Raw genomic sequence first — 24,490 nt, 5'->3', positions numbered from 1 at the left:
TCTTTAATTTTATCCTTTATCGCTTATTTTTATTTATTAATATCATTTTTTGTGTATATTGTTGTTATATTATTTAACTAATTACAAAATATTAACTTTATTCTATTATATTCTATCATATAAAACGAAAAAGTAATAAAAACTATGAATCCATTAACTTTTACCTCTACGTGGAACCACTATTCCTTCAGAATTTTCCCCCTTTTTCTCGTCAAATAAATTAGCAAAAATTTAGTCGAATTTTATGGATAATTCGAGGAATTGTAAGAGATAACTTGCAAAAATGTTGACTGTGTGCGGACCAATGGTGAAGTAAAGAGGTCGTACGTTCCTTCTAGGGGCTGCATAGGTCGAGGGGCGGTAAGATAGCTTTTTACAACGCATCTTCTTTCTGTCTCTTTTACCACCACTCGTTTACCAGGACAGTGAAGATAGTAGGGATGGTAGGGAGACATTTTTTGCATCGACATCATAGTCTAAGGAGGGGCATATATGTTCTACATATACAGATAGCATGTAGTTACCTATGTAGAGAAAATGATAAAACTAGCCGATGGGGTGATCGTTGGAAGATTTTTTAAACTATCACGAATATTATTCATTCAACGTCCTGGGAATTTAAGAAAAATCTATGAAAATTCGCGTAAGTAGCAGGTTAATTAGATTATAATAGTAAATATTGAAATAAAAACTGAGTTAATGGATAATAATTCCATGTCTTATTAGCGTTAAGCTTTTGTTGAACAAAATGAGTTCTTTCAACAAATTTTAATTCAGAAGAATACTGTGTATTTATTTTAAAAACACAATACAATACACCGTAGGTATGGATTTATTAAAAGTTGAGAGTATTTGTTGTTTCTAAGTTCTAATGCTGATTGTTATAAAACAGAAGTAATTCAACAGTTTAAAATATTATGAAATGTCAAATTTTCAACACTTTACCTGTTGATATATCTTATTAAATTGTTATCTGACAACTTTCTTTATAATTATCTTCAGCAATAGCATTAATTACTTAAACAAGTCAATATAATATTTTAACCTCAAATGAAAGAAATAATATACCTTTTAAACGCGCGGGAACCAATATTCGCGCGTTATTCTTATAATCATTCGCAACTTTAATACTTTTACGAACTCTTAACTCTATTTGTCACATCCGATAGCCTACAATTTATTGAACGAAACAGAACATTAAATTTAAGTGAAATATAAATCGGACGCTCAAAAAGACAAATGTATTTATTATTTACTTAATGTGGGAATTGGGAAGCGGAAGAATTTGAGATTTACGTACTCTGGTTAACGCAGTAGTGTCCATCGTTTCTCATTGTCTCAAGATGGTGGGGGAATCGTTGAAGGAAGGGATAACCGCACGTGAATATGGCAGTGGTGGGGGTAATATTGCACGTTGTGTAGTTGAGTAGAGGGGGCATAGCACAGACACGTAGTGGAATCACTCGATGGCCGGCAATGTGCACTGCGTCATCGTTCTAAGTGTCTCGCTGCTGCTTTTCGAAGTGTTAGCACGATCTCCTTTATTTTATTTGCTTCTCTCGGTTAACAATAATACTAATTTAAGAACACATACACACACGTATTCGATAAGTTTACGCAATTGCATTAAAAAAAGACTATCGGTGCTTCTGAAGGAGATGAATATCTAACAAGTAACTGTTCCATAGAAAGTTACTGTATTAGACTGATTTGCACGATTACACTCACACGCGTTCCAAGTGCCACCAATTCCATCGATGCTTATAAGAGTACAACTTATATTCCATTTTTTCTTTTTTTTACTTTTTAGATATTAAAAATGTTTTTCATATTTAGCTGATAATCTTTCTTTACACTTTTACCGGTATCTTCGTTATCTTAATCGTTCGGTGTCCTCGCTATTTTATTTAATCGTTCTATTACACTTTCACCGGCCTATCAGTCGATAATGTTAAAATATAATCATTCAACTTGCTCGAACAATTCTCACTAACATTGTCTTATGACGTGTTCCTCGTGCTGGAGATGTAATAATAACATAAATGTATACATCTTTTGATACTTTTGAATGCGTCAAACATTGTTGCTCGAGTGCAGTGAGTGAGTATCGTGGGAGGTAACGCCTCGGTGCGATCCTCTTGGGGAGGAAAGAACGGAAAGTGGAGTTAACAGTTGAAAATGGAGAATCGTGTGCTTGGACCTACGCCGGAGGAGACGACAGCGGCGGTAACAACAAGCTGCGGTATTGGTACATCTTCTCCAGTGGCATCGGCGCCGACCAACACGGTTACTGGTGTCGGTGGTTCTGGTGCTCTGACTTCGGCCACTTGCACCATACAGAATCCCGTGGTCGTGGTGGCGAGCCCGCCAACTAAGCATCAGCAGCCTGCTGCCGTGCTGTCCACTATCCCTACTGTCCCTACTGTTCCATCCGTTTCCGGTGTCACCGCTGCTGTGCCCAAGATACTCAGCAGAAACATCAACGGCACGCGTAAGTTTCTAGCTATATTAAATTTATGGTTTTTATGTGTTTAAATGTCAAATGTTTCATAGTTTTTCAGAGATTATGATATTATATGCTTATGTACTTAAATAGATTTATTGGTATGTGCTTAGGTTTTCATGCAAATATTGACAGAAGTTAATGTTCATTCTTAATTGTTTTTCTGTAAGGTTATCTTGTTTTTCTTCTAAAACAGAAAAATGATAGTAAATTTAAATTTTTGTTTGTAACATGTTTGGACAAAATTGATGATTAAGAAAATGATCGCATCGGTTTCAATTAACTTCTGATGCCGTACTTTCTTTGTAATTTATGTAATTATGTTATAATTTTTTAAATTCGAGTACCGAGATACTTCACAAATACTATTTTATTTATATAAATACACCGTTAGTCTAATCATTGTCGTAAATAGTATTCTTACAGTATTATAGTGTTTAGTATCAATAGCTTGACATGCCTGAATGATTGCTTGGTAAATATTAATTATAAGTAGCAAATTTGTAAACATAGTCTTAATATTTCTTTAAATACCAAAACAAAGATTTTCTAAAAATTGACTCTTACTGATTTATCAAAGCAAATTGCATTAACTTATTCAAACAATATGTTATTGTTAAATAAATGGCCGATAAGTCATTGCACCTTTGAATCTTTATAATTCATGTAAATTTGACTTTTTCGTCATCGTTTAATAATAAAAATATTCATTAGTATTCATGCATTTTTATCTATTTCAATTTTTATTTCTTTTCGCCGTTTACTTACATCTTTTAAAAAAAAACTTGTTACTCTTGAAGTAATGAATTTTTCAAAGGCATTAATCAATTAATAATTATTGATAAAAAAGGATAATTGTTTCTTATTTCTCTGATAAAAATATTACACATGTAAGTACTTATATTAGTATCACTCAAGTTATTATAATTAACTTTCCTAATACATACCAAGAGCAAACTTCATCATTCATATTGCAAAATCCCTAAATTATCTCAGAAATTAATTTTGTATAATCTACTGCAACTCACCTCAAAATACGATTATTATTAATTATAATTACGGATATTACAAAAACGAACGTCTATCGCCGTAATAACCCAACAGTATCTCGATTGTTACAATTATTTATCCCTTGCCTAACCTGATATTATATATCTCAATTTCCTCGCTGAAAAAGTTCCATTTTTACGATCTGTGAGATACACGTATACAGAGCGCAAAGATACACAGTTACGCGCATAGTGTATGTGCTTTGTCTACTCTGGGTAGGAAGAGGCATGACTCAGGAAGCGGACAAAAAGCGTCGCGCCGTGCAAAAAGACGCTTTTTCTTCCGCCATTGGTGAGCAACTATTGCGAGAACGGTTTTTGTCAGTTTCTTACAAGACGAAACAGCCAACGGAGGAGGATATAACAGTATAGAAGGCGATCGCGAGCGCTGAGTTGACCATTGCAGACTAAATGGTAAAAAAGCGCTGGTTTCGCGGTTTTGCCTGACGTTTCTCCGAAAGTTGAAATTGCGAGAGAGGATATCTCTCGAAGACGGCAGTTGGTCCACTGGCTGCAAATGGCTGCTCCTTCTTTTTCCACTCCCTTTCTCTTCCTCTTTTTCTTACCTTCCTCTGCCTTTTTCTCAATTTCTGCTTCTTCTGCTCCATTTTTTCCCTCCCTTATCTTGCCTCGTGTCGAAACATCGAAGAGAATTATTATACGAATCGAATCGGCCTTACGCATTAGAAATTGCTTAATAATTCCTAAATATGAAATTAGAGGAGAAAGAATTGGTCCTTATTTGCTTCTGCGATGCTTGCGTTTTGAAGAACTTCTAGTATTTCAGTTAATGGAAAGATATGATTGTTTGCATAAGGAAGTTTTAATTTTCATCTTTGAGAAATCTTCGAACTCTTCGGATTGTTATTCGATATATATATAATAATGTGTGTAATATTCTACTAAACATTTGTATTCCCTCGTAATTACTATCTGATATTTCAAAAAGAATAATGCAAGAACAATTGCAAAGAGTAAGGTATAATGTAAATGTAATATTTTTTAATTATTTATGTGTCTGTAATTCTAGAACACTTGTTATTCTCATAAAGAGTAAAAAATCAAAATTACCTAAAGCAATGATCGAAAGGCATAAAGATTTTTGGACAAGAAAAGAACGTTTAACTTTTTTATTATACTATACTATAATATGTAGTTAGGTTTTTGTTACAATAGTAAATGTAATAGTAATAGTGATAGTAATAGTATGAATTTTTTATTGTTTAAATTTTTTAATGAGACAATAATTTTTATAAATTTTAACTATTTTATTAATTAATTTTGTTAATTTTTGCTATTGATGTACAACACGTCCACATTTATTTTGATAATAAAGCACTATTGGAGGAAAGAAATACGCATTGTCCGCATAATAGTAATAGAACATTTAAACAGTAAATCTTCGCATACTGGAGGTCCCACAGTACATACATACTTACCTTTTTTCGTCATACGAACGACTTATAATTCTCGAGAAATAGAGAGGCTAAGTCTGTCTTTTGTTTTTAGATTTAACCTAAGTTGTTCTTTATTTCTATATTTTTTACTATTTAGTTTTCTGTCCTATCGAAGTAATGGGAGGAACGCGACGCTACGTTTTCGTGTTTTAATTTCAAACGAACTGAATGACCGTTTGCTTAGAATTAGCATGCCTGTCGCGGCCTATTCGAAACACCGGGATAATTTGGCGCGCTATAAATTTGAGGCCGAAACTCGTGTAAAAACAGCCACTTGCTCACTGCTCTGTCGCTATGCAACTTAACAAAAAATCTTCAACTTTTTGCGGCAAGTTTGCCGGATTCCCGCGCTTACTTAGAACTTATCGAGCCAAGAATTTTTTTCAAATTAAACGTCTTTACGATAGCAGCCATAGCTCGCATTCCCAAACCTGCCCGGTTTCTTATTTTACGATTATCTCCTTTCTTTCTATCATAAACAAAACATATTTAATTTTATCCCTTTGATACCATGTCGTGCATATATGGTGTCCTTCAATTAACAATTGCGAAAATAAAATTTAATAATTTCTGATATCGGTCGTAAAAGAAAACTTTGATGTTTTAATTGCACCTAATTGTTCCTTATTCAAGCAAGCAGATATAAATATTAATCGATGATTGAAAAATTAAGATCGATTAAGTAATTTTATTTTTGAGATAATAATATTATTTTTGTATAATTCCCAGTGTTGTAAAAGATGATTATTATTTTTAATTAATATTCGTAATCAAAGATGAAAAGATATACATACTTGCATTTATTACCTTCATTTCTTATTAAAATATTAAATTTTAAATTTGTGTTAGAAAATTGAAAGATTAAAACTCGCCATAAATAAGAATCATTAAAATGACACTTTCAATTCTACCTTCTAATTTTTTATTACCTTTCTTATTTAAATTTTCAGCAACACAATTTTCATTTTCAAAGGATTGGACAGAAAAAAGGGTTATGTTCTTTTATATCACCGTATCTTCACAAATCGCTCTAGTTCTCGTTCCGGTTTGTCGAATTAACTCGCATTCGAGTGCATCCACCCACGGATCGCACAATTTCTTGATCGTATTCAGATTACATTCAGGCATCTCTTTAACGTCGGGAACAGAGGTATGCACAGAAAACTCGTTCAGAAGACGTGCAGAGTACACAAACGGAATGAAAGAGCTTGTTAGAATAAGCAGCTGCGTATACGTTGCTAATATTTATATTGATCCGACATTTAAAATGCTAGAAACGAATTCCTATTATACCGAGTATGATATAAAATATATGAAACCTTTTTTCTTTAACGATACATTAATCATTTTCCATATTGTAATTCACTATCTCTATAATACAGTCATTGACATATTTAGTTGAACACCTGATAAAATTAGTATCATATCTAGTTATATAGCGTACAAAAATTTCCGTTCTTAAGTTGAACTTAATTCTTAAATGTTAATATGGGCTTTTGAAATACTTAAGATGTTTTACAGATGGTATTCAAGTGCGACACGCTCGGTAATTTTGAATTAGACTGAGCCCCATTTTTGCCTAGAAAGATTCACATTTACGTTTTACATTCGATTATACCTCAAAGCCTTGCTAGAAAGTTATTTTCATTTCACCATAGCAGTCAAGGATTAAGAAATATTCCTTTCTATCCAAAGACAATCAATCGCTTAGAAAACGGTTTGTCTATCAAAACTCGTAAGCCATTCGGTCCTTCATAAGAACGAAGTACATATTCAGAATATTCCCACAAGGAAGGAATCCATCCGACCTTTATCTCGTTCGCGAATAAATTAACAGGCAAGAAATTCTTCAGTCTACCACCGTGAGGGGTACGCTTAAATCCCTCTTATTTTCTCTCGTACTCCTATCCCCATACTCTTTCGTTTTTTTATCCCTTCTTGTTCTAAAAGATTTAATCCCAAAAAGTGATGCGCGGTCGCGTCCTTGCCTTACCTGTCGATCTAACACTCCCATGAAGAACCTAACTAGAATAAAATATATACAAATATACGTTGATCCTCCCGAGTGATACAACCGGACTCACTGGTCCAGCCCTCCGCCTCAAACATATGCATATCGTCACCCTTTCCATCAGTCTGACGGCATAAAAAAAAACTCGGAAGAAGCCTGACCCAGAAGAACGAGGCAGAAAACGAACGAAAAAAAACAAATAGCTCGGAAAGAATTCTTTGTCTCTTCCTCCTCTCTTCTATTGGAACCGTGTGCTCCCTCTTTCTTCCCCGTGGGTTCCTCGACGTTATATCTGATCTCTTCTTTTCTCAGGCTGTTTTTGCTTCCACCACTTTTCCCTCCACCCTCAGCCCCGTTGGTATCCCCCTCCAACCCTATGATAGAGAAGTTTTTCTGCTGAGTTTTTATCAGTCTTCAACCTTGCGATCCAAGGGAGAAGAAGAGCGGCTGGGTAGCGGGAAACGTACATATATGTATACGAACGCGTACACTTGGTTCGTTTGCTCGTCTTTCTTTTTGTTGGACGACGTGTTACGTTGCGGCTGGAATGTTGTTGAAGTTGGATGAACACGGGAAAACCGTAAAGTTGCTTTTTTTCTACTTTTTTGGTTGGTTCTTTTTTAGCGAAAGAAGTAACATTGTTATTGCTGTTATTATTACATCTTTTCGTATGTGTACGACTTTATGATTGTTAGAACAAATTATTTGACTATTTGAGTTAATTTACTTTACAGAAATACGATATAATATGTTTTACCACTTATTTTAGATCAGAAGATTATGATGGTCGTTTCGCCATTTGCAGTAATTCTTTTACTTGATCTAGTCTGAGATAATATAAACATAATTTTAATTCAAACATTTGATATGATTTCAATTCAGCATACTCAAAGATAACGCAACTTAATTTTTCATTACACGCACAATTTTTCATTACAATACAATCTCTATGATATCCTAATTTTTTATTGATAACATTACATTGTCTAGCGAAAAAGTAATGTAAATGTGAGGTAAAAGAAAGACCAGAAGTTGAAATGTTGCGTGCGAAGGTTGTATGCATGTGACCAGAAAGTGGCGAACGCTTTCATTTAAAAAAAAATTAGCCCTTGATGTTTTGCTTATAACCCTTTGCTTCGTCTTCACTGGGCCTAAGAAAAAACTTACTAAAAAATTCTATATTCACAGGATGCCCGTGGGAACGTTTCTCCCAAGGTTTACGAGATTTAGACATTTTTTATATTACCTTTGAATAAATAGAAAGCGAATGTTCTAATTAAATTGACGTTATTTTTTAATATTTACATTCTTTTATATTTGTATTAAAGATTAATTTCATTGTTTCATTTATCTGCAGATTGGTCTTTTAATGGTATATTGATATTATAATATTAGGAAATATTAACAATATTCATTGATTTAAAATATTTAATTATTACCCAAAAAATTCGGTTAGTCCAAATTAAATATTTTACTTATTTTCATAAAAATGTTCACAGACAATATCACAAGTATTAATGAGACATGAAACAGATAATCTTTTGTCATTAATCAAACCCAATTATTTTTTATCCATTTCTACAAATATTGCATTTCCATAATTACAACTATTTCTAAACAGATTTCCATTTGATTCTTTTAAGTATATCTTTCCCATCCTCTAAAAACGCTTGCTAAACAACTCATTTATTCTCCTATTATTTTATTCACGGAAAAACATTCATACTTCTTTACCTATCAAGTTAAATAAATAGTTATGAATAATTATACTTTTATCGATTATAATATAATAAGTTTGTCGATCTGTTTAAAAAAGATTCCTGTCAATCTTTTTAAAATGAATTGCTTTGAATATTCTGAATATTTTGTCTATCCACGTGCAATAATTAGAACAAATTAGGTATAGATGCTGTTTATTATGTATTACTAAAACGTTCGATCAGTTGCATTCACAATGTCGATTCAGTTAGTTGGGTTGCATTCAGGTAGAAGGATATGGTGCAAAAACGATTATCATGCAAGTATATCGCTAAACTCATCGCTATTTGCGAAGGAATCCAGATTTATCCTGTTTATTCGGTGGAAGCCTGTCGCGCGACTTTTTATCCAATCTGTTTTCGCTACGTGGACGCCGATCTTTTTGGTCGACCTCCGAACTCTTTCATTTTGTTCACCGTGAGTTTCTGCATTTTATTTCTTGGTCGGGATTGTCTATTTTTGCGCCATACTACGCGGCCGCGTCATCGTTTCTCCGAACAGAAACTTAGATTAAGTATCTTCTTTTCCGTTCCGGTTACTTTCTGCCAAGTCAAAGAAATGCATCAAACCAGAATTTTTCGAATCGTCAGATACAATTGTTATTTTATTCATTTCACTATCAAACGTCTGTTAAAAAACAGTTAATATTTGCACGCATATGTACTTCTAGTATTCTTTTTAATTTTTAGTCATGACCACTGCGTTAAATATATTCAAATAATCATAAATATATCAGAGATTCAATAGTGCTTATGAGAATAAATTAAGAATATTGTGAATGTAAATGTATAAATTAAAAAACAAATCGTATATTTATTAGACCAATATATTTATCGAATTTAGCTAATTTACATAATATATTGAGTGTCTTTTAAGTATCGGGTACATTTACGAGCGATAAAGTTGTTCGACTGGATGAATCTGTAATTACCTATGTTGCAAGAAAAGAAAATAAATTTCGTGTTTATCGTATAAATTTTTTTGTGATAATTAGCTATCAATATATATATTCTTAATAGCTGAGTGCAATTACTTTTATTAATATCAAAATCTTTCCTGCAATACATGATGTTGAAACAAAGTCCTTTAAAAACATATTCTACTAATTTACATTAATCATTTAACTTTTTGCATATTTCATTTTGAGTTTCTTTACTTTTTTCAACACATACGATGCGAGCATACGTCACAGCTGTTTTTATAATTCGCTTTTTTCATATTTCGTTTCATTCCTTTTTACATTATTCAAACCTTGGTGAATGTTTATTTTTGGTTTTGATATACTTTTCCTGAAATATTAACTTCTTCCAAATTCTATCGTGTACTAATATTATTAGATTATGAATAATAAACTTTGATATTACAATAATTTTACTAACATTTAATAAAGTGATTCTGCAAATGATTCTGCAATATAATACAAAAACTTTATATTAAGTTATATTAGTTAATTAATAGTTAAAACTACATAGCAGTTAACTTTATTATCAAATATATCTAGTTTTATAGTATTACTGAATACATCGAATATATTTACTTTAATATAATATATTTTTATAATAACTGTATAAAAGCATACAAATCAATTTAAATACTTTGAACGCACCGTGGAAGGGTTAATAATGTCAATGAAACACGTTAAATAGCATATCGTACTCGACAGCTTAACCGTTCCCAGCAACGACGAGGAGATTTCATCCCGCTTCGTGCCGCCACCAAATAAAGATTACGTGTCGTGATGTTTTGCAATTTTAACGGACTGCCAGTTTTTTCTCGATGGCGCGGCATGCGGGCACAAAATCAGTCGACCATACTTTAAAATGCACCTAAGGGAGGGAGAGAAGTTTTAAACAGTAGGGGATGGAAAAGCGACGGAGGTTGGCCATTGCAAGAAGGATGGAATTCAGGCCCCACCCTACGAGCTTAAAAACGATGCTCAACCAATCAACTCAATTCGACCGAGGTATTGCTACCCCCGAAAATACCAATTTACAATATGTTTTCTAATCCTGCCTCCTTCGACACACATGGTGCTCTACCCCTCATTTTTAAATGTCGCAGGGACCTTTCAATGCCTATGGTCGAAACTTCTGCTAATGAATGGGTTGAACGAATTATATACGATAGAGTGCTGATTATATATGTTCAAGTTGGTGGATAAGTCATTGTTAGTTATTACTGCAACCAATAATCATAAAAATTTCACTAAATTATTGGACAAGAGAGAAATATTTTTATAACTAATGTATTAGCCCAATCAACGGTCACAAGAACTTTTCCAATTAAAAACTAAGACAACGTCAAAAATAAAAAATCCATACGTAATTTAACAACCAAACACAACACTTAAGCCGAAGAAATCGTTCGTTTCCCTCGTTAAAAGATCTTCTATATTCTATATGTCCTTTCCCCTGGCATCATCTCCCTCTCTCTGGTTGCCTGATCGTTGACCAGCAAATTAGTTTTTTCCTTCCTGCTCGTCGAAGGGGAGTTAACCATTGGTCGGCTGTAGGAGAGGGTAGGTAAAAAGTGGGGATAAGTAAAATAGTATCCTAGAAGAGAAGCTCGATGCCTGGTGCTCGCATGTATCGGGGGGAGGAGCTGAGAAGGGCAACTGTAGGGAACGAAAACGGTAAGGTAAAACTGGCAGATATAGCCCCAACGAAGATGAAGAAGAAGGAAGAATGAAGAAAGGGTGGTGCACGAAGACTAGCAGATTAGAAAGATAAAAAGAGGGGCTGTTCGGTGAGATAGAGATAGCCAAGAGGGATAACCAAGAAACCAAGGGGAGAGACTATGGAGAAGAAGAACGAGAAGAAGAAGAACAGAGACAGGAGGAAAAGCTTTAGCACGAACTAGATAAAGTGAGAAGGGAAGAATGAGAAAGGGACAGAAAGGTAAGGTAGGGGGATCGAAACGGCGACTCAGTCCATCTGTCCGGTGTTTTGTCCAAGCGGCGGCAGAGGCACTAGACAAAAACCCACCTAACCCTTCCTTGATTACAATGCCAGTAAAAAGCGAAATACTAACCGCTGCTGCTACTGCTGCTGCTGCTGCTGCCGCCGCGCCGCGCTGCCGCCGCCGCCACTGCTTCTTCCACTGGCATTGGTGTGGTGCCGCGCGAGAACGGCCGCTTCTAAGAAACTAGACTCGTTTTTGCGTAGCATCGGAAGAGCGTCCGCACCGTGAGCTATCGAACAAAGAAGCTATAGCACTCGTTCGCTCTCACCCTCGTCTCTCTTCTCTTTACCACGTCCAACCGAACGTCTTTTACCCTGGACCACCCCCCTCATCTGCTGATGGCTGCTTCTAACCCGCTTCTACCTCTTTCTTTGCCTAGCCCCTCCTAGTTTCTCTTCTTCTTCCTCTTCTTCTTTTTCTTTTTCTTCGGTTGCTTCTCTTCCTCGTTCTTCTTTTGTGCGTAGATCTCGACCAAGCAAAAGTGAAGTTTTTGGGATGGCGTTTAGATCAAAAAATGGGAGATCTCAACTGTCGGTTAGTTCATCATTATGTGAGATTATTAGCATCATTTGTAATCGTAATTAATTAGAAGGAATAATCAATGACGGGAAGTAATGGAAAGCATTTAAAAATTTTAGTCGATTTATAGAAACAACATATGACAAGAATATAGATTGATGATATATTAATAATCAAAAACGGTACATGTTACCCTATCAACGCATAGAGTTTACAAATTTATATTGTTTATTTAAGCACTTATCACATTTATATTAGGATCAAATATTTTATCTAACCTAGCCTAGAGATGGTAGAATGCTAGGATGATGAATTTCACAAATAATAAAACCTAGTTTAGATATTGTAGAATTCTAGGATAAAGAACTTTGCAAATAATAAAATTATTCCATAATATTTAACACTTACAGATCCCAATTTTGTTATTCCAGATTAATTTTTAAAAGTCAATTTTATCATGTTACAATGCTTTACGATATAATGATGTATGTACGATATAATAGAATAATGGGGCATGCACGTCAAGAATCTCACCTCTGTTCGCTCAAACTGTATGTTCCATCCAAGGACTATTTTCTTAATCCCTCCCCATTCCTCAGTATCATCATGTTTCTCCGTCTCCTGCGAGTCCTTATCCATTACGTTAGAGAATTTATCGATTCTTCTTGAAGCGTTTGATGGTGCTCCCAGAGGAAATCTTGTCGCTTCTTCCTCTTTTCCACATCATACACTTTTACAATGGCCACACTGATCAATGAAGGCTTTCGAGATTGTCTTCTGATCTCTCTTGAATATACAATATACAGGAATGGGTTTCGTTATTGATTCGATTGTGCAAAGGGATTAGAAAAAGAGAGTTGTTTTAAGATGACGCAGGTTGGTCTATCTGGATTTATGTATCTATTCATTTGCTCATCTATTTATCGAAGTAAAAACTAATTTTAAAATATTGATACGAGTAATAAACTCTTTAATCTCAAATTAATATGAACTCGCTAAAAGTTTATAGCTTCAGAACAAGTGACATAATGACAGTACGCGTGTATTTATAAGTGGGCTGCGAGTTTTCATGCATTTATAGGAAATTTGACAACAAAAAAATAAATATAACATATCCAAAATATGGTATTTATATATCAAGTAAAAAATCCTTGTATAACTTCTCTTTCTTTAGCTATGTTCGTAAAAATTTGGATCTGCATAAATATCCGCAGTCTATCGATAATCTTTTCTTAAATATTCCTAATATCTTTAATATCATATTTCGACTTCCAAGCACTCCAATAGTGAATCGAATTTAATTACGATTCCTAGGTGAATTCAAATGATAAACTAGCAGGAACAATAAAAAGGGAAACAGAGGAACGGAAAAAGAAGAAGCGACGAAGCGAATCCTAAAGATAGCAGAACAACACAGTGTGATCCACGAATTGTCGGCTGAAAAGCAACGAAACGATGGTGAACAGTGGGCATAAAGAAGAAAAGTCGGTGGTGGCGAAGAGACAACAAGCACGCATCGTTCCCAGGGAGGCTGAGGAGGCCACGGTAGGATCAGGTTTTTCTTAGCGCGTCCCTGGTGCGCAGTATTGGATGCTATGCCGTGACGACTCTGCCTCCGACTCGCGTACGTGTTCCTACCGACAAAAACGATTATCCTGTGCCAAAAAAGTTGTTATGTAAATGCACTGCCAGTCCTAGACTGTCGGTCAGAGGTATAGCTACTCTACTTGATCAAGGTGAGAGGATCCTAGATAGAGGAACTATACCATTGCCTGATTACAATGAGAATGACCTGGGTCGAAAATCAAAGGAAACTGAATTTTTTACCTGTTTCGTCTTATATCGATTTACGTTACGATGCTATGGGAAGATTTGTGAGGCGTCATGACAATGTGGAAAAAATATTCTTTGATAAATATAGTTACGGACATCGAAATCTGTCAAAGAAGATTAATTTTTTTTATATTAGCGAATTAATAACGAAATAGGATTCGTGTATTATAGAAGAGGACTAGTGAAATAGGATAGACAAGTAAACATTTTAAAAATTTGGGGATGGGTAACCAGTACTTGTCCCTTCAAGGTAATGTTATCTGTTTTTCCAAAAAATGCCATATAGGAAGGTAAAATAGCAATTCATGAATTAATGCTAGATAATTAATATCGACGCAATTATTTATTTTTAAGTCATTGATTTTTTTATTCAACTTGCCCCGATAAATTAAAGTTATGAAACACGTATATTTTCTGGGTACTCTTTAATAAAAGGAGCTGAAAAGGAACGAAGAGAAACGAGAGTTACCATCAGAACTTTATGGTTTTTTGTATTTGTTCGATTTTTTAAAGAATAACTCTCGATACTTTATGGACAGTAAATCATATATGAATTACTCTCATTGATGGGCATTATTGTTTGATTTCTGTGTAATCAAGAGACTCATGAATGTTTGAACGAACCCAGCTGCAAAAATCGCTCATGTTTAATTAACGAATGACCATAAAACACTCGAAACTGTAAAGCAAGTCTGACCATTTATTTTGTACGAAAGCTATCGGTATCTTGTTATAATTGTACTTGTCGAAGAAGTTAATTACAAAGAAGATTGAAAGAGGACGTTTAACAATATAGATTCAAACAGAACATTGGAATGCTAAAAACTAAAGGCAAGCAGTGGCAAAAATTACATGAACGATGAAAAAGTTAATGAAAACTTAAAGGAAATCTGAATTAAAATATAATAAATAAATAGCGCGATGACGTTTTATATCCTGAGATATCTTATAATCTTATGATTCTATAATTAGATCTTAACGATAAATTTTTAGTTTTATATCATCTTAATGTAAATATTGCTTATACTTCTAGCTTCGTTCTCGATTCTCAGTCAAACAAGTTTCCATAACAACCGACTTCTTTCTCTTATATAAATTTAAGGTTCCAAAGAAGGTAAATGATCTCAATTAAACATGTTAAAGACACCAAACTGTTGAAACTTCTACATTACCTTATGAAACCTTATTCGACTTATATATGAAAATATAATGATATGTAGAAAGGATTCGGAGTTTTAGAAAGAATAAAAAAATGTACATTATTTCAATGTAAACTCTCGAAACATATTCTTTTGCACCAATTGAAATAATAATTAACAAAATTTCCCATATTGCATCATAATCGGAACTATGACAATTGGATAATTAAGTGTAGCTCTAAATTGTAGATATGCATTTATCTATACCGATATTGAAATAAATGAACTTTTACCGTATAATTTACTATCATCGCACGTTACGCGGATCGTTTTGTAAGTGAGCACATCGAAGAACGTAAGAGGGCGCGCGGGGGGAGTGAGAAATCGGCGCCTCATTAGAAAGATCCACATATCCCTTTGGTGGGTTCAGCCGAGGCTGCAGGGGCCAACGTCAGAAAAATCTCGCGGAACGAGTCACCCCGCTGCTGTCAGGGACTTACTCGTATCTCGGTCGGTGTATATAAGCGTGAGACCGGGCCTTAGGTTCGTAATAAGACCTGACGGCCAGGTTTTTCAGGGCCCGGCTCTACCGTATTGCTCCGTATCTCCTTCTGCATTTCTTCTCTTCTTCTAGCTTCCTGTCGCTCTCTTTTTTTTTCTCTCCCTCTCTCCATTGCCCTCTCTCTTCTCATCCCTTAAATATCTCCCTTTTTCTCTCCCCCTCCTCCTCCTCTTCCTCCTCCTCCCCCTCCTCCTCCTCATTCTACCTTTCGTACTCGGTTCATCTTCCGTTTCATCTTTCTTCCCTTTGTTTTAATTTCTATCCTTTCCTCTTCGTCGCACCCAGACCACAGGTTTTCTTTCTGGAGGGATACACCACTCTTTCTCTCTCCTGTTCCCCTCCCTTCCCTCTTTCAAGAGCGGCGTCCGATGCCATGCCAGCGGTACCGGTATTAATTTATACGCTGTACGTGTGTGCACGCCGCTTTTTCTCGCAGTTCCTCGAAATTTGCAAGAAACTAGTCGGACACCCTGGCGGCTCGACCGTCTGTCGCATACTGTCCGAGGCGAGCTCTCCTCCGCAAAGGTGAGCTCAGCTCGCCGAACCGGACTCAACAACCAAATGATCGATCAGTCGACCATCAATTCACCCCTCTAATATATCCAGATACAGGGAAATTATTTTTCGACGAGTCATCAGGCATCCAATTGAAAGAATATGAATTATGTCAAATATTCTTTGTAGACTTCATAGAGAATATTCTTAATATTCTGTCCGTTGTATATTATTGTTTTTCTTCTGTTATTTATGATAACATTAAAGGCTTGTATGGATCATCGGCGATAGGAAAGAATGAACAATTATTGATTCAACTATAGCATAAAACTATCGAGATTGAAGATTTCAGGTGTAAGCTATGTCCTTTAGATGACCAAATTTGAAACTTGTCTTATTTATAAATTCTAATAATTTTAGCCACTCTAAAGATACTTTGAATCACAGATGAGATGGTTTAATGATTTATTAGATTATTATTAGAATTTTATTGTTCGATATTATAAATAATCAGAATTGTCTCAAATTTTACTCGAGTCAAACGTTTCCTTTTAATAATTTTTACGTGAATCATTTAGTGGTGCAGACGTCCGTACCTCAAAATGAAGCGGAACTACAACTGTACAGAGTGATGCAACGTGCGTCTCTGTTGAGCTACTACGACACGCTTTTAGAAATGGGTAAAGAAATTCTTTTTTAAATATCTAGTATCCTTTCGATAATCCTTAATATCCTTTTCGATAACTTTGACGTTTTGAAGAAAGAATTAAAAAATACCATATAATAGTGGAAACCTTTTAAAATAATTCGTGTTAAAGAGATCGAACCATTTCTTACAAACTATTCTAGGTGGTGACGACGTACAACAATTATGCGATGCTGGAGAAGAAGAATTTCTGGAAATTATGGCGCTCGTTGGTATGGCAAGCAAACCTCTCCATGTCAGAAGACTTCAAAAAGCTCTCCAGGAATGGCTCACAAATCCTTGTAAAGTACCTTAATATCAAATCATTTTTTCGTACATTTGACTAAATCATTTTATCAAACAATTATACAAAATATTTGAAAATGATAAGATTATAAAAATATGGACATATGTATAAAAAGAAACCATAAGAATAAAAATATATTACATTCTGCAAAACATAGATATTATTAATGTTACGGTAAATCGGAAAGTTTAATAATTAATCGAGTTACCAAAATTCTGTTATAGCACTTTTCCAAACACCAGTTGTACCGACAACGGCTACGTGTAAAGCTCCTGCTGGCATAGGATTTCCCTGCGTGAGTCCTAGGCCGCAAGTGCAAAATCTTCAAGGTTTTACAACGACTTCGCAAACAGCAACTCCTACTCCATATGTTTCGTCGCACGTATCTCTAACACCATTACCATGTAGAAGTACTAGCCCTATTGTATCCGTTACAAGTGTAACAGCACCAGTGGCCTCAACAACATTTCGACAAAGTCCAAGTCCCAATACACCTCTGCCTTATACTACTTCTCACAGTCCTGGTATATTACAGGTATACTTCAAATAAAAAAAATGTTGCTACTCTTATTCCAGTTTTATGAACAATAGATGCAGTATATATTAAAGATATATTTTGTTCTTAATATTATTAAAATATTTAAATATTTAATTATTTAAATATTTGATTGCTTCAATTCATACATAAAATACTGTAATATAAAAATTTGTATCGATGTATAATGAATTGGATCGGATTTAGTCTTCTCTGGACGTTTGAAATCTGTATATTTAAAACTTTATCATTATCAGACACAAACCAATTATAGCATATTTTTCAGACAAAAGACATGCATATTTCTCCATACTCGATTGGTCAATAACATTTTAATAACTTCGAAGCGTCCTGTGTAAATGAGTTATTGGAGAAATACCATTACTTTCAGGTAGGGACATGTGAGTCATCCTGTGGTAGTGGTACAACACCAAGTCCTAGTGGCGGTGGTGGTGCACCTGCGAGTCCAACGCAACCTACTCCAACCCTTTTGCAATCTCAAATACAAAGACTTGCAGAGGCAGCTGAAAGACTTGCCGCTACTATTCGACCCGTTGATCCAAAACCTCATAATGTTAAGAAAAAAATTTGCAAAAATTTAGAAGTAAATATCACTTTTGTACGTGCTTAAAATGATTCATAAATTTTATGTAATCGTATTATTTGTAGATGGTAATGGCTATGCCTGATAGTGATCCACGTAGAATGGAAGAAATTCGGAAATATGCAGCAATTTATGGAAGGTTTGACTGTAAGAGGAAACCGGAGAAACCATTGACATTGCACGAAGTGTCAGTAAATGAGGCTGCTGCACAAATTTGCAGGTTCGTACCTGCCCTTCTTACTAGAAGAGATGAACTTTTTCCTTTGGCCCGACGCGTTGTGAGAGATTCTGGGTATCATTATTCAAAAAATCATTAGTAAGTATCTTTAGTTTCTATAAAAATATTATTAACTCTATTACAAGTATTTAGAATGAAAATATTGAAGATTAATGTAGGTAATAGAATTACGAAAGGCAATAGGTAATAGAACTATAAGTATCGTGAATTTTCTTAGGAAAAGATTGTCCTTTTTTGTTAATTTCTTCGAATATACACATATGTATAAAGTTTATCTTCCTAAAACCAGAATTCTAGTTACAGATCCTTTCTATATTAATTTAAAAGGTATAAATATACAGAATGTTCGGCTACCGTTTCTATATAATTTAAGGAGTGATTCTTAACGCTGAAATGAGACGAAAAGCAAGAATACAAAAATTGCGTTTTTGGTTTCAATTTTTAGTTATTGAGAATCAAAAATCGGACAAAATATCCCTGCAAACTTTCTTACATGAACGAAAGGAGGTCGACCTAAGCAGCGGGGCACACAGTGATCCTCAATTCAGTCGACATATGAGCGACAGTTTACCTCCTATAAGTTAACCGTGGTATTCGGAGATGTAAACAACCCCGCGCAACGTTTCACAAAAGAAATAGTAGATTAATCATTAAACCTGCTTACTCGTGGAAATCCATAAGAGCATATCAAAGGTCACCTTATGAAATTTCCGAGTAGAGAGGATTAATGTTTCCTCTAATCCTTTGCCTCTGCAAGTGTCCACAGCAAAATCACACACGCACCGCGATTGTCCTATGATCAGAAATGTCCATTACGCATATTTGTAATTGCGCATTTGTTAAACGTTGCCTCGTCAGTAAATAATATTCTGGCGGGAAAATTAGAATCGCGTTGGACTTTCCTACTCATCCATTCTTAGCTGTTGAACTTTCTGGATGCTATACGGGTGTAGATTTTCCTCCTTCAATACTGGCCATACGGTGCTGTTGCTGACACCTTTTTCAGCAGTAATAGTTCTCGTACTCAAATTGGGATTTTGTTGAATACAGTGCAGTGCTCTATCTCCCAGATCCGCGTCGTCGTACTGAATTCGTATGCCAGATAGGACAAGTTTTAATGTGCTGGTATCCCATATTCGTTGAGCTATATTGTAAAATGTCTGTGCGCTGAATATAGTCCTGTTGGGATATTTTTCGGCGTATAAACGTCACACTTTTGCATTATTCCCGTCCGCCGCAACGTAGCAAAAGTATATATGCGAAAGTTCTGCAAATGTATACATTCCATAACAAATGTGGCTACAATATAAAGACTGTTACACTGCATACAACACTTTCAAATATTATTTTGACATTTTGTGATGAAAAGTGAATATTTACCGAAAAACTTATAGTCGGTTTTTCCACACTTCCTACAAAATGTCAAATTAATATTTTATATTATTCCACGAATATAGTCACAATGTTTGCTTCAAAATAAATAATAAATGCGATAGTTATGCTTCTTTTCTATACTAGAGCTTTCTTAGAGCATTCTTCTAATTTTTTTCTTTCTACGTTTAAAACACGTTACGGTCATAAAAATCGAAGACAATAAGGCTTGAAGAATTGAGATATTTCCGAAACCCATTTGGTAAACAGAAAGCCCACTTTTCCAATGAGCATATTTAATAAATCTCTAGCTATATAAATTTTGAAGATTGCGTAAAATAGGTTCTTTTAAACACATTTGATATGCAGCCTCTTCGCTTCCTATCGTACCCTTGCTTTCAAAAAGAACTTCTTAAATATCATAACTGTTACGACTGTTCGCGGAGAGACGCGGTCGCTAGGAAAACGCGTCAGCGAGAGGCGTAAATTTTCGCTACGATTATGTTAATCGACGCCGCGAAATAGTCGTTCCCCTGTTTCGGTTAAGATAACAGAAGTGGTTCAATGAATGTAACACTGTATTAACAGGTTAACATAAAATAATATATTTTATAATAATATGATGAATATATTACAGAAAGCTGACTCGACTTCACGATATCTCTAGATAAATTCGTTAGACTATTTGATTTTGCTCGTCAGATTTCTCGACGTGTCACGTTTGACTCGTCAGAAGGAACTGATCGCCTTTCGATGATTTCTTTGTCTCATTTGGAAGACGACCCCCAGTATACTCGGGTTACGCTACCGCTCGCGCCTATGACCACGTATGCCTCTTCTTGTGTGAAAAACGTAACGGACAAAAATTCGACCTTTCTAGAGCTCGCTGCTTGGCGACAACTATGCGCTCGTCGATACATTGCATATGATCCGGCGGGCAGATAAGACGATCTGCCTGCGACACTGTAGGACCGCGAGCGGCGGTTAGACTGTGGTAAGCCTCGTGGCGTAACAATAACTGTTCCTGAATAATTCCGAGTTATACAAAGAAAATGAAAGCATTGGTAATGAGCATCGTAAATTTTTCTTCCTGAATAAACTCTACATCACTACATTGCCATGTTTTAGCTATTTTGAAGCAAGAAACTAGAATAGTTTCGGAAGAATAAAATCATTCCGACATTCGAAAGGGAACTTTTAGAGAACTGAAAATATTAAGTTAGAGTCTTACTTGAGTGTATTGTATATGCAGTGCGCGTAGTGCGTATACTGCAAGAACACTTGACCAGTTGTTTTGGAAACAGGATGGTAGATCGGTCGAAGAAAACCTGTGTTTTGGTCTGCTTGGTCACCAGATTTAAATCCTCTCGATTTTTACTACTGGGGCACATGAAAACACAATACAGCAAAATTTTCAGAGGAGAGTCAGGATCTGTTTACAAGAAAACGGGGGACATAACGAACATCTATTGTATTTTTTGTGGACACTCGCGGCTGGGACAATCGCGGTGCGTGTGTGATTTTGCTGTGGACACTCGCGGAAGTAAAGGATTAGAGGTAACATTAATACTCTCCATTCGGAAATTTCATAGTGTAGTTTTCGATATGTTCTTATGGATTTCCATGAGTAAGCAGGTTGAATGTTTAAACTACCACTTCTTTTGCGAAGCGTCGCGCGGGGTTGTTTACTTCTCCGAACACCATAGTTTTCTTTTCTACGACTCATACGAGGTGAGCTGCAGCTCATATGTCGATCGAATTGAGGATCTCTGTGTGCTCCGCTGCTTAGGCTGACCTCCTTTCGTTTGTGTAAGGAAGTTTGCTCGAGGATATTCTGGCCGACTTTTTATTGTCAATAGCTAAAAAATAAAACCAAAAACACAATTTTTTATTCTTGATTTTCGTCTCATTTCGACGTCAAGAATCACTCCTTAAATTATATAGAGGCAATAACAGGACACGCTGTATATAAATAGGGATGACTTTTAAGTTACACAGTGTTATAGAAGGTTAGCCAAATCTACATGTAGTTTTTAAGCCAATTAAAGTATGATATTCATAATTAAAATGCTTTAGCTTATCCGTGTCAAGGCCACGTGAAAATGGCGAAGAAAACGAACCTGATCGTACAAAACGACAAAAGCTCGAGCTTGAGGGTGAGAATGAAGATGCGACGCAGGTTAGCTCACCTCGATCATCATAATAAGCCATGTACATACAGATTCCAGTTCAGAATCATTATAAACTTGGGACAAAGTCACGGATTTTAATATAAATTGAATATGACATATCTTATGTGATACATCAATTATATAGTATAATCATAAAAATTAGATACCAAAAAATTTTCATTATATTTAGAATTACACTAAAACAAACGTTTTATTAAAGAATTTAATCACAACTTAATATAAGAAAAATTATGAAATAATTTCCTTGGTAACGTACATAATAGTAATTATTAGATAAGTTGAATCAATTTATAATTTTTATGATCAGTAATTAAAGAAATTACTAAGTAATGATTATACAAAAATAAAATCGACGATTTTTTTAAATATTACAAAATATCATATATATAGCCTAAAAAAAAAACGTTACGAAATCCTTGATGGAATTCCATAGTTATGATTTGATCTGGAATCGTTGGCATATTAATGAGCTGCTGCACTCGCATGAACGCTAACAACTAACTATGCACCCAGCACGTAAACAATTGCAACACGTAAACTACCACTACGTTGATATACGCGCGAAGCACAAGCAGAAAAGGTCAAGTATAGCTTTTGCATAACATGCATGGCTTTTGTACTAAATGTTTGTATACTTATGTTTGTTAATTAACAGGTATTTAGAAAAACGTTACATACTTTATAAATGTACATACATATAAAAAAATTCTTCTCAGAAACTGTTTTTCCTTAAGTAGAAGGTGCTTTTTTTAATAAGAATTTTTTTAATTTATGTATTAACATATTAAAAATTAAATTACTATCTAAAACACAATTAATTCATACAATATTTTCTTCCACACTTGTTAGGACTCTATGCTTTGTTCCTGGTGTCCTTACGAGTTGTGTATGCCTGTTATATTAGTTATATCGAGTAATTGTTATTAACTATAGTAATAATAATAATTAGCTTTTTTCTGGCTGTCATTTCCTATGCTATATTTGTTACTTCTACTGTCTGTAGCAGTTCACTGTTCTAGGAGGAGTTGGATCTACGTTGCCCTGAAATGGATATAGGTAACTCAACAATTAGAAGACACAGATCTTCAAGGTGATTACTTTGAGCTCAAATGGATTATTAAGTAGATAATGCACTGTAAAATACTTATAGGTTGCAATCTTGAATATCACATATATATTTTATTGACTTATAATTGCAAAGAAATTAATTTTGCAAGTATATATTGATGTTCAGACATTTGCATTGTTTTAGTCCAGTTTGGAGGAAGAAGAATAACAATGGTATGTTCAGTGCGAGTATCGAGGAGATTAGCGACTCTGACAGTCAACTTTCATTTTCAAATGAAGAGTCTTCATCGATACACGTAAGCAAATGTTTTGCGAATATATGTGTACTAATTATTTCAAGTTGACAAATGGTCCTATTTACAGGACACTAATGAAGTTGAAGCAGATAATACAGATAAGGAAAGTGATTTCAATCTTAAGGTAGTAAATTTTATTTAAATTGATATACATATTATTTACTAATTTCTGAAGAAACATATATATAATGATATCAAGTTAAATTAGTAATAACTAGTAAATGCTAATTTGGCTTTCAATTTGGTCAAATATAGGTAATAGCTTCACGGGGAGATAATATAATTGCTGTGGCAAATCCTGCATTAATGGAATGTAATCATCCTATAAAAGAAGAACCAACAGACGAAAAACCAACGCTGTGATATTGTTAAAAAATTGTATTATCATAGTTGTCTCATTCTTAGAAACATGTTTCAGCCTGTATTAGAATTAGTATTATTATATGTATTTGACCATTGTCATGTTATTTCCTATAACATAATTTTTATGTTGGTTGTTGCTGCACAAGTAAAATTTTTGCATCAAAAGCTATTTTAAAATTAGAATTAACAGATGTTACAATGGGTTTCATAAAACCAACAGAAGTATGTTAAAAAATACGGCGCTGGTCATTATTTGATTTTAATAAATTCTTTGTACTTATTTTAAGCTACAAAAACACTTTTAGATGTTGTATATACTATTAATTTCTTTAAATCAAAAGCGTGTGTTGACTGAAATATAATTGCGTATTGTATAACACTAAAATTTGTAAATATACAATGAACCTTTTTTATTCAATGTATTGTATTTTTAAAGCAATCTATACATTATCATATGATTTATGTAAGTTAATAAATACGTATGAAAGTAGTTACTTTGTATTATTGTAAATTTCCAAAAATATATAGCTTTCGAATTCTATAT

General features: G+C 34.5%; 1 protein-coding gene across 6 annotated transcripts; it reads left to right on the top strand.

Moving 5' to 3' along the window:
- The first annotated feature begins 1,314 nt into the window (after positions 1–1,314).
- Positions 1,315–24,351, top strand: nab (NGFI-A-binding protein homolog). Of its 6 annotated transcripts, XM_076621682.1 has the most exons (12): positions 1,365–1,525; positions 1,811–2,491; positions 16,866–16,967; positions 17,137–17,274; positions 17,504–17,814; positions 18,206–18,418; positions 18,484–18,734; positions 22,104–22,206; positions 23,239–23,309; positions 23,472–23,583; positions 23,651–23,707; positions 23,839–24,350. In XM_076621682.1, exons 2-12 carry the CDS (start codon positions 2,179–2,181, stop codon positions 23,944–23,946), a joined length of 1,779 nt encoding a protein of 592 aa, XP_076477797.1. In that variant the 5' UTR covers positions 1,365–1,525; positions 1,811–2,178; the 3' UTR covers positions 23,947–24,350. The 6 variants fall into 6 exon arrangements, 4 of the variants coding, with proteins under 4 accessions (XP_076477798.1, XP_033196147.1, XP_076477797.1 ...); XM_033340256.2 differs by having other exon boundaries at positions 1,364–2,491; positions 23,242–23,309; positions 23,839–24,351; XM_033340257.2 differs by having other exon boundaries at positions 1,365–2,491; positions 18,484–18,638.
- Positions 24,352–24,490: the final 139 nt, after the last annotated feature.

Source organism: Bombus vancouverensis, chromosome 9 (genome assembly GCF_051014615.1).
Source record: "Bombus vancouverensis nearcticus chromosome 9, iyBomVanc1_principal, whole genome shotgun sequence".
NCBI classification, from domain to species: Eukaryota; Metazoa; Arthropoda; class Insecta; order Hymenoptera; family Apidae; genus Bombus; species Bombus vancouverensis.
This window is presented reverse-complemented; position numbering and strand designations above follow the sequence as displayed.

Excerpts from the sequence above, each read along its gene's own strand:
- nab (XM_076621682.1), top strand. The coding sequence starts at position 2,179 with ATGGAGAATCGTGTGCTTGGACCTACGCCGGAGGAGACGACAGCGGCG. Across the intron at positions 18,735-22,103 it reads CATTATTCAAAAAATCATTA|CTTATCCGTGTCAAGGCCAC; the intron begins GTAAGTATCTTT and ends AAAATGCTTTAG. Across the intron at positions 23,708-23,838 it reads AAAGTGATTTCAATCTTAAG|GTAATAGCTTCACGGGGAGA; the intron begins GTAGTAAATTTT and ends GGTCAAATATAG.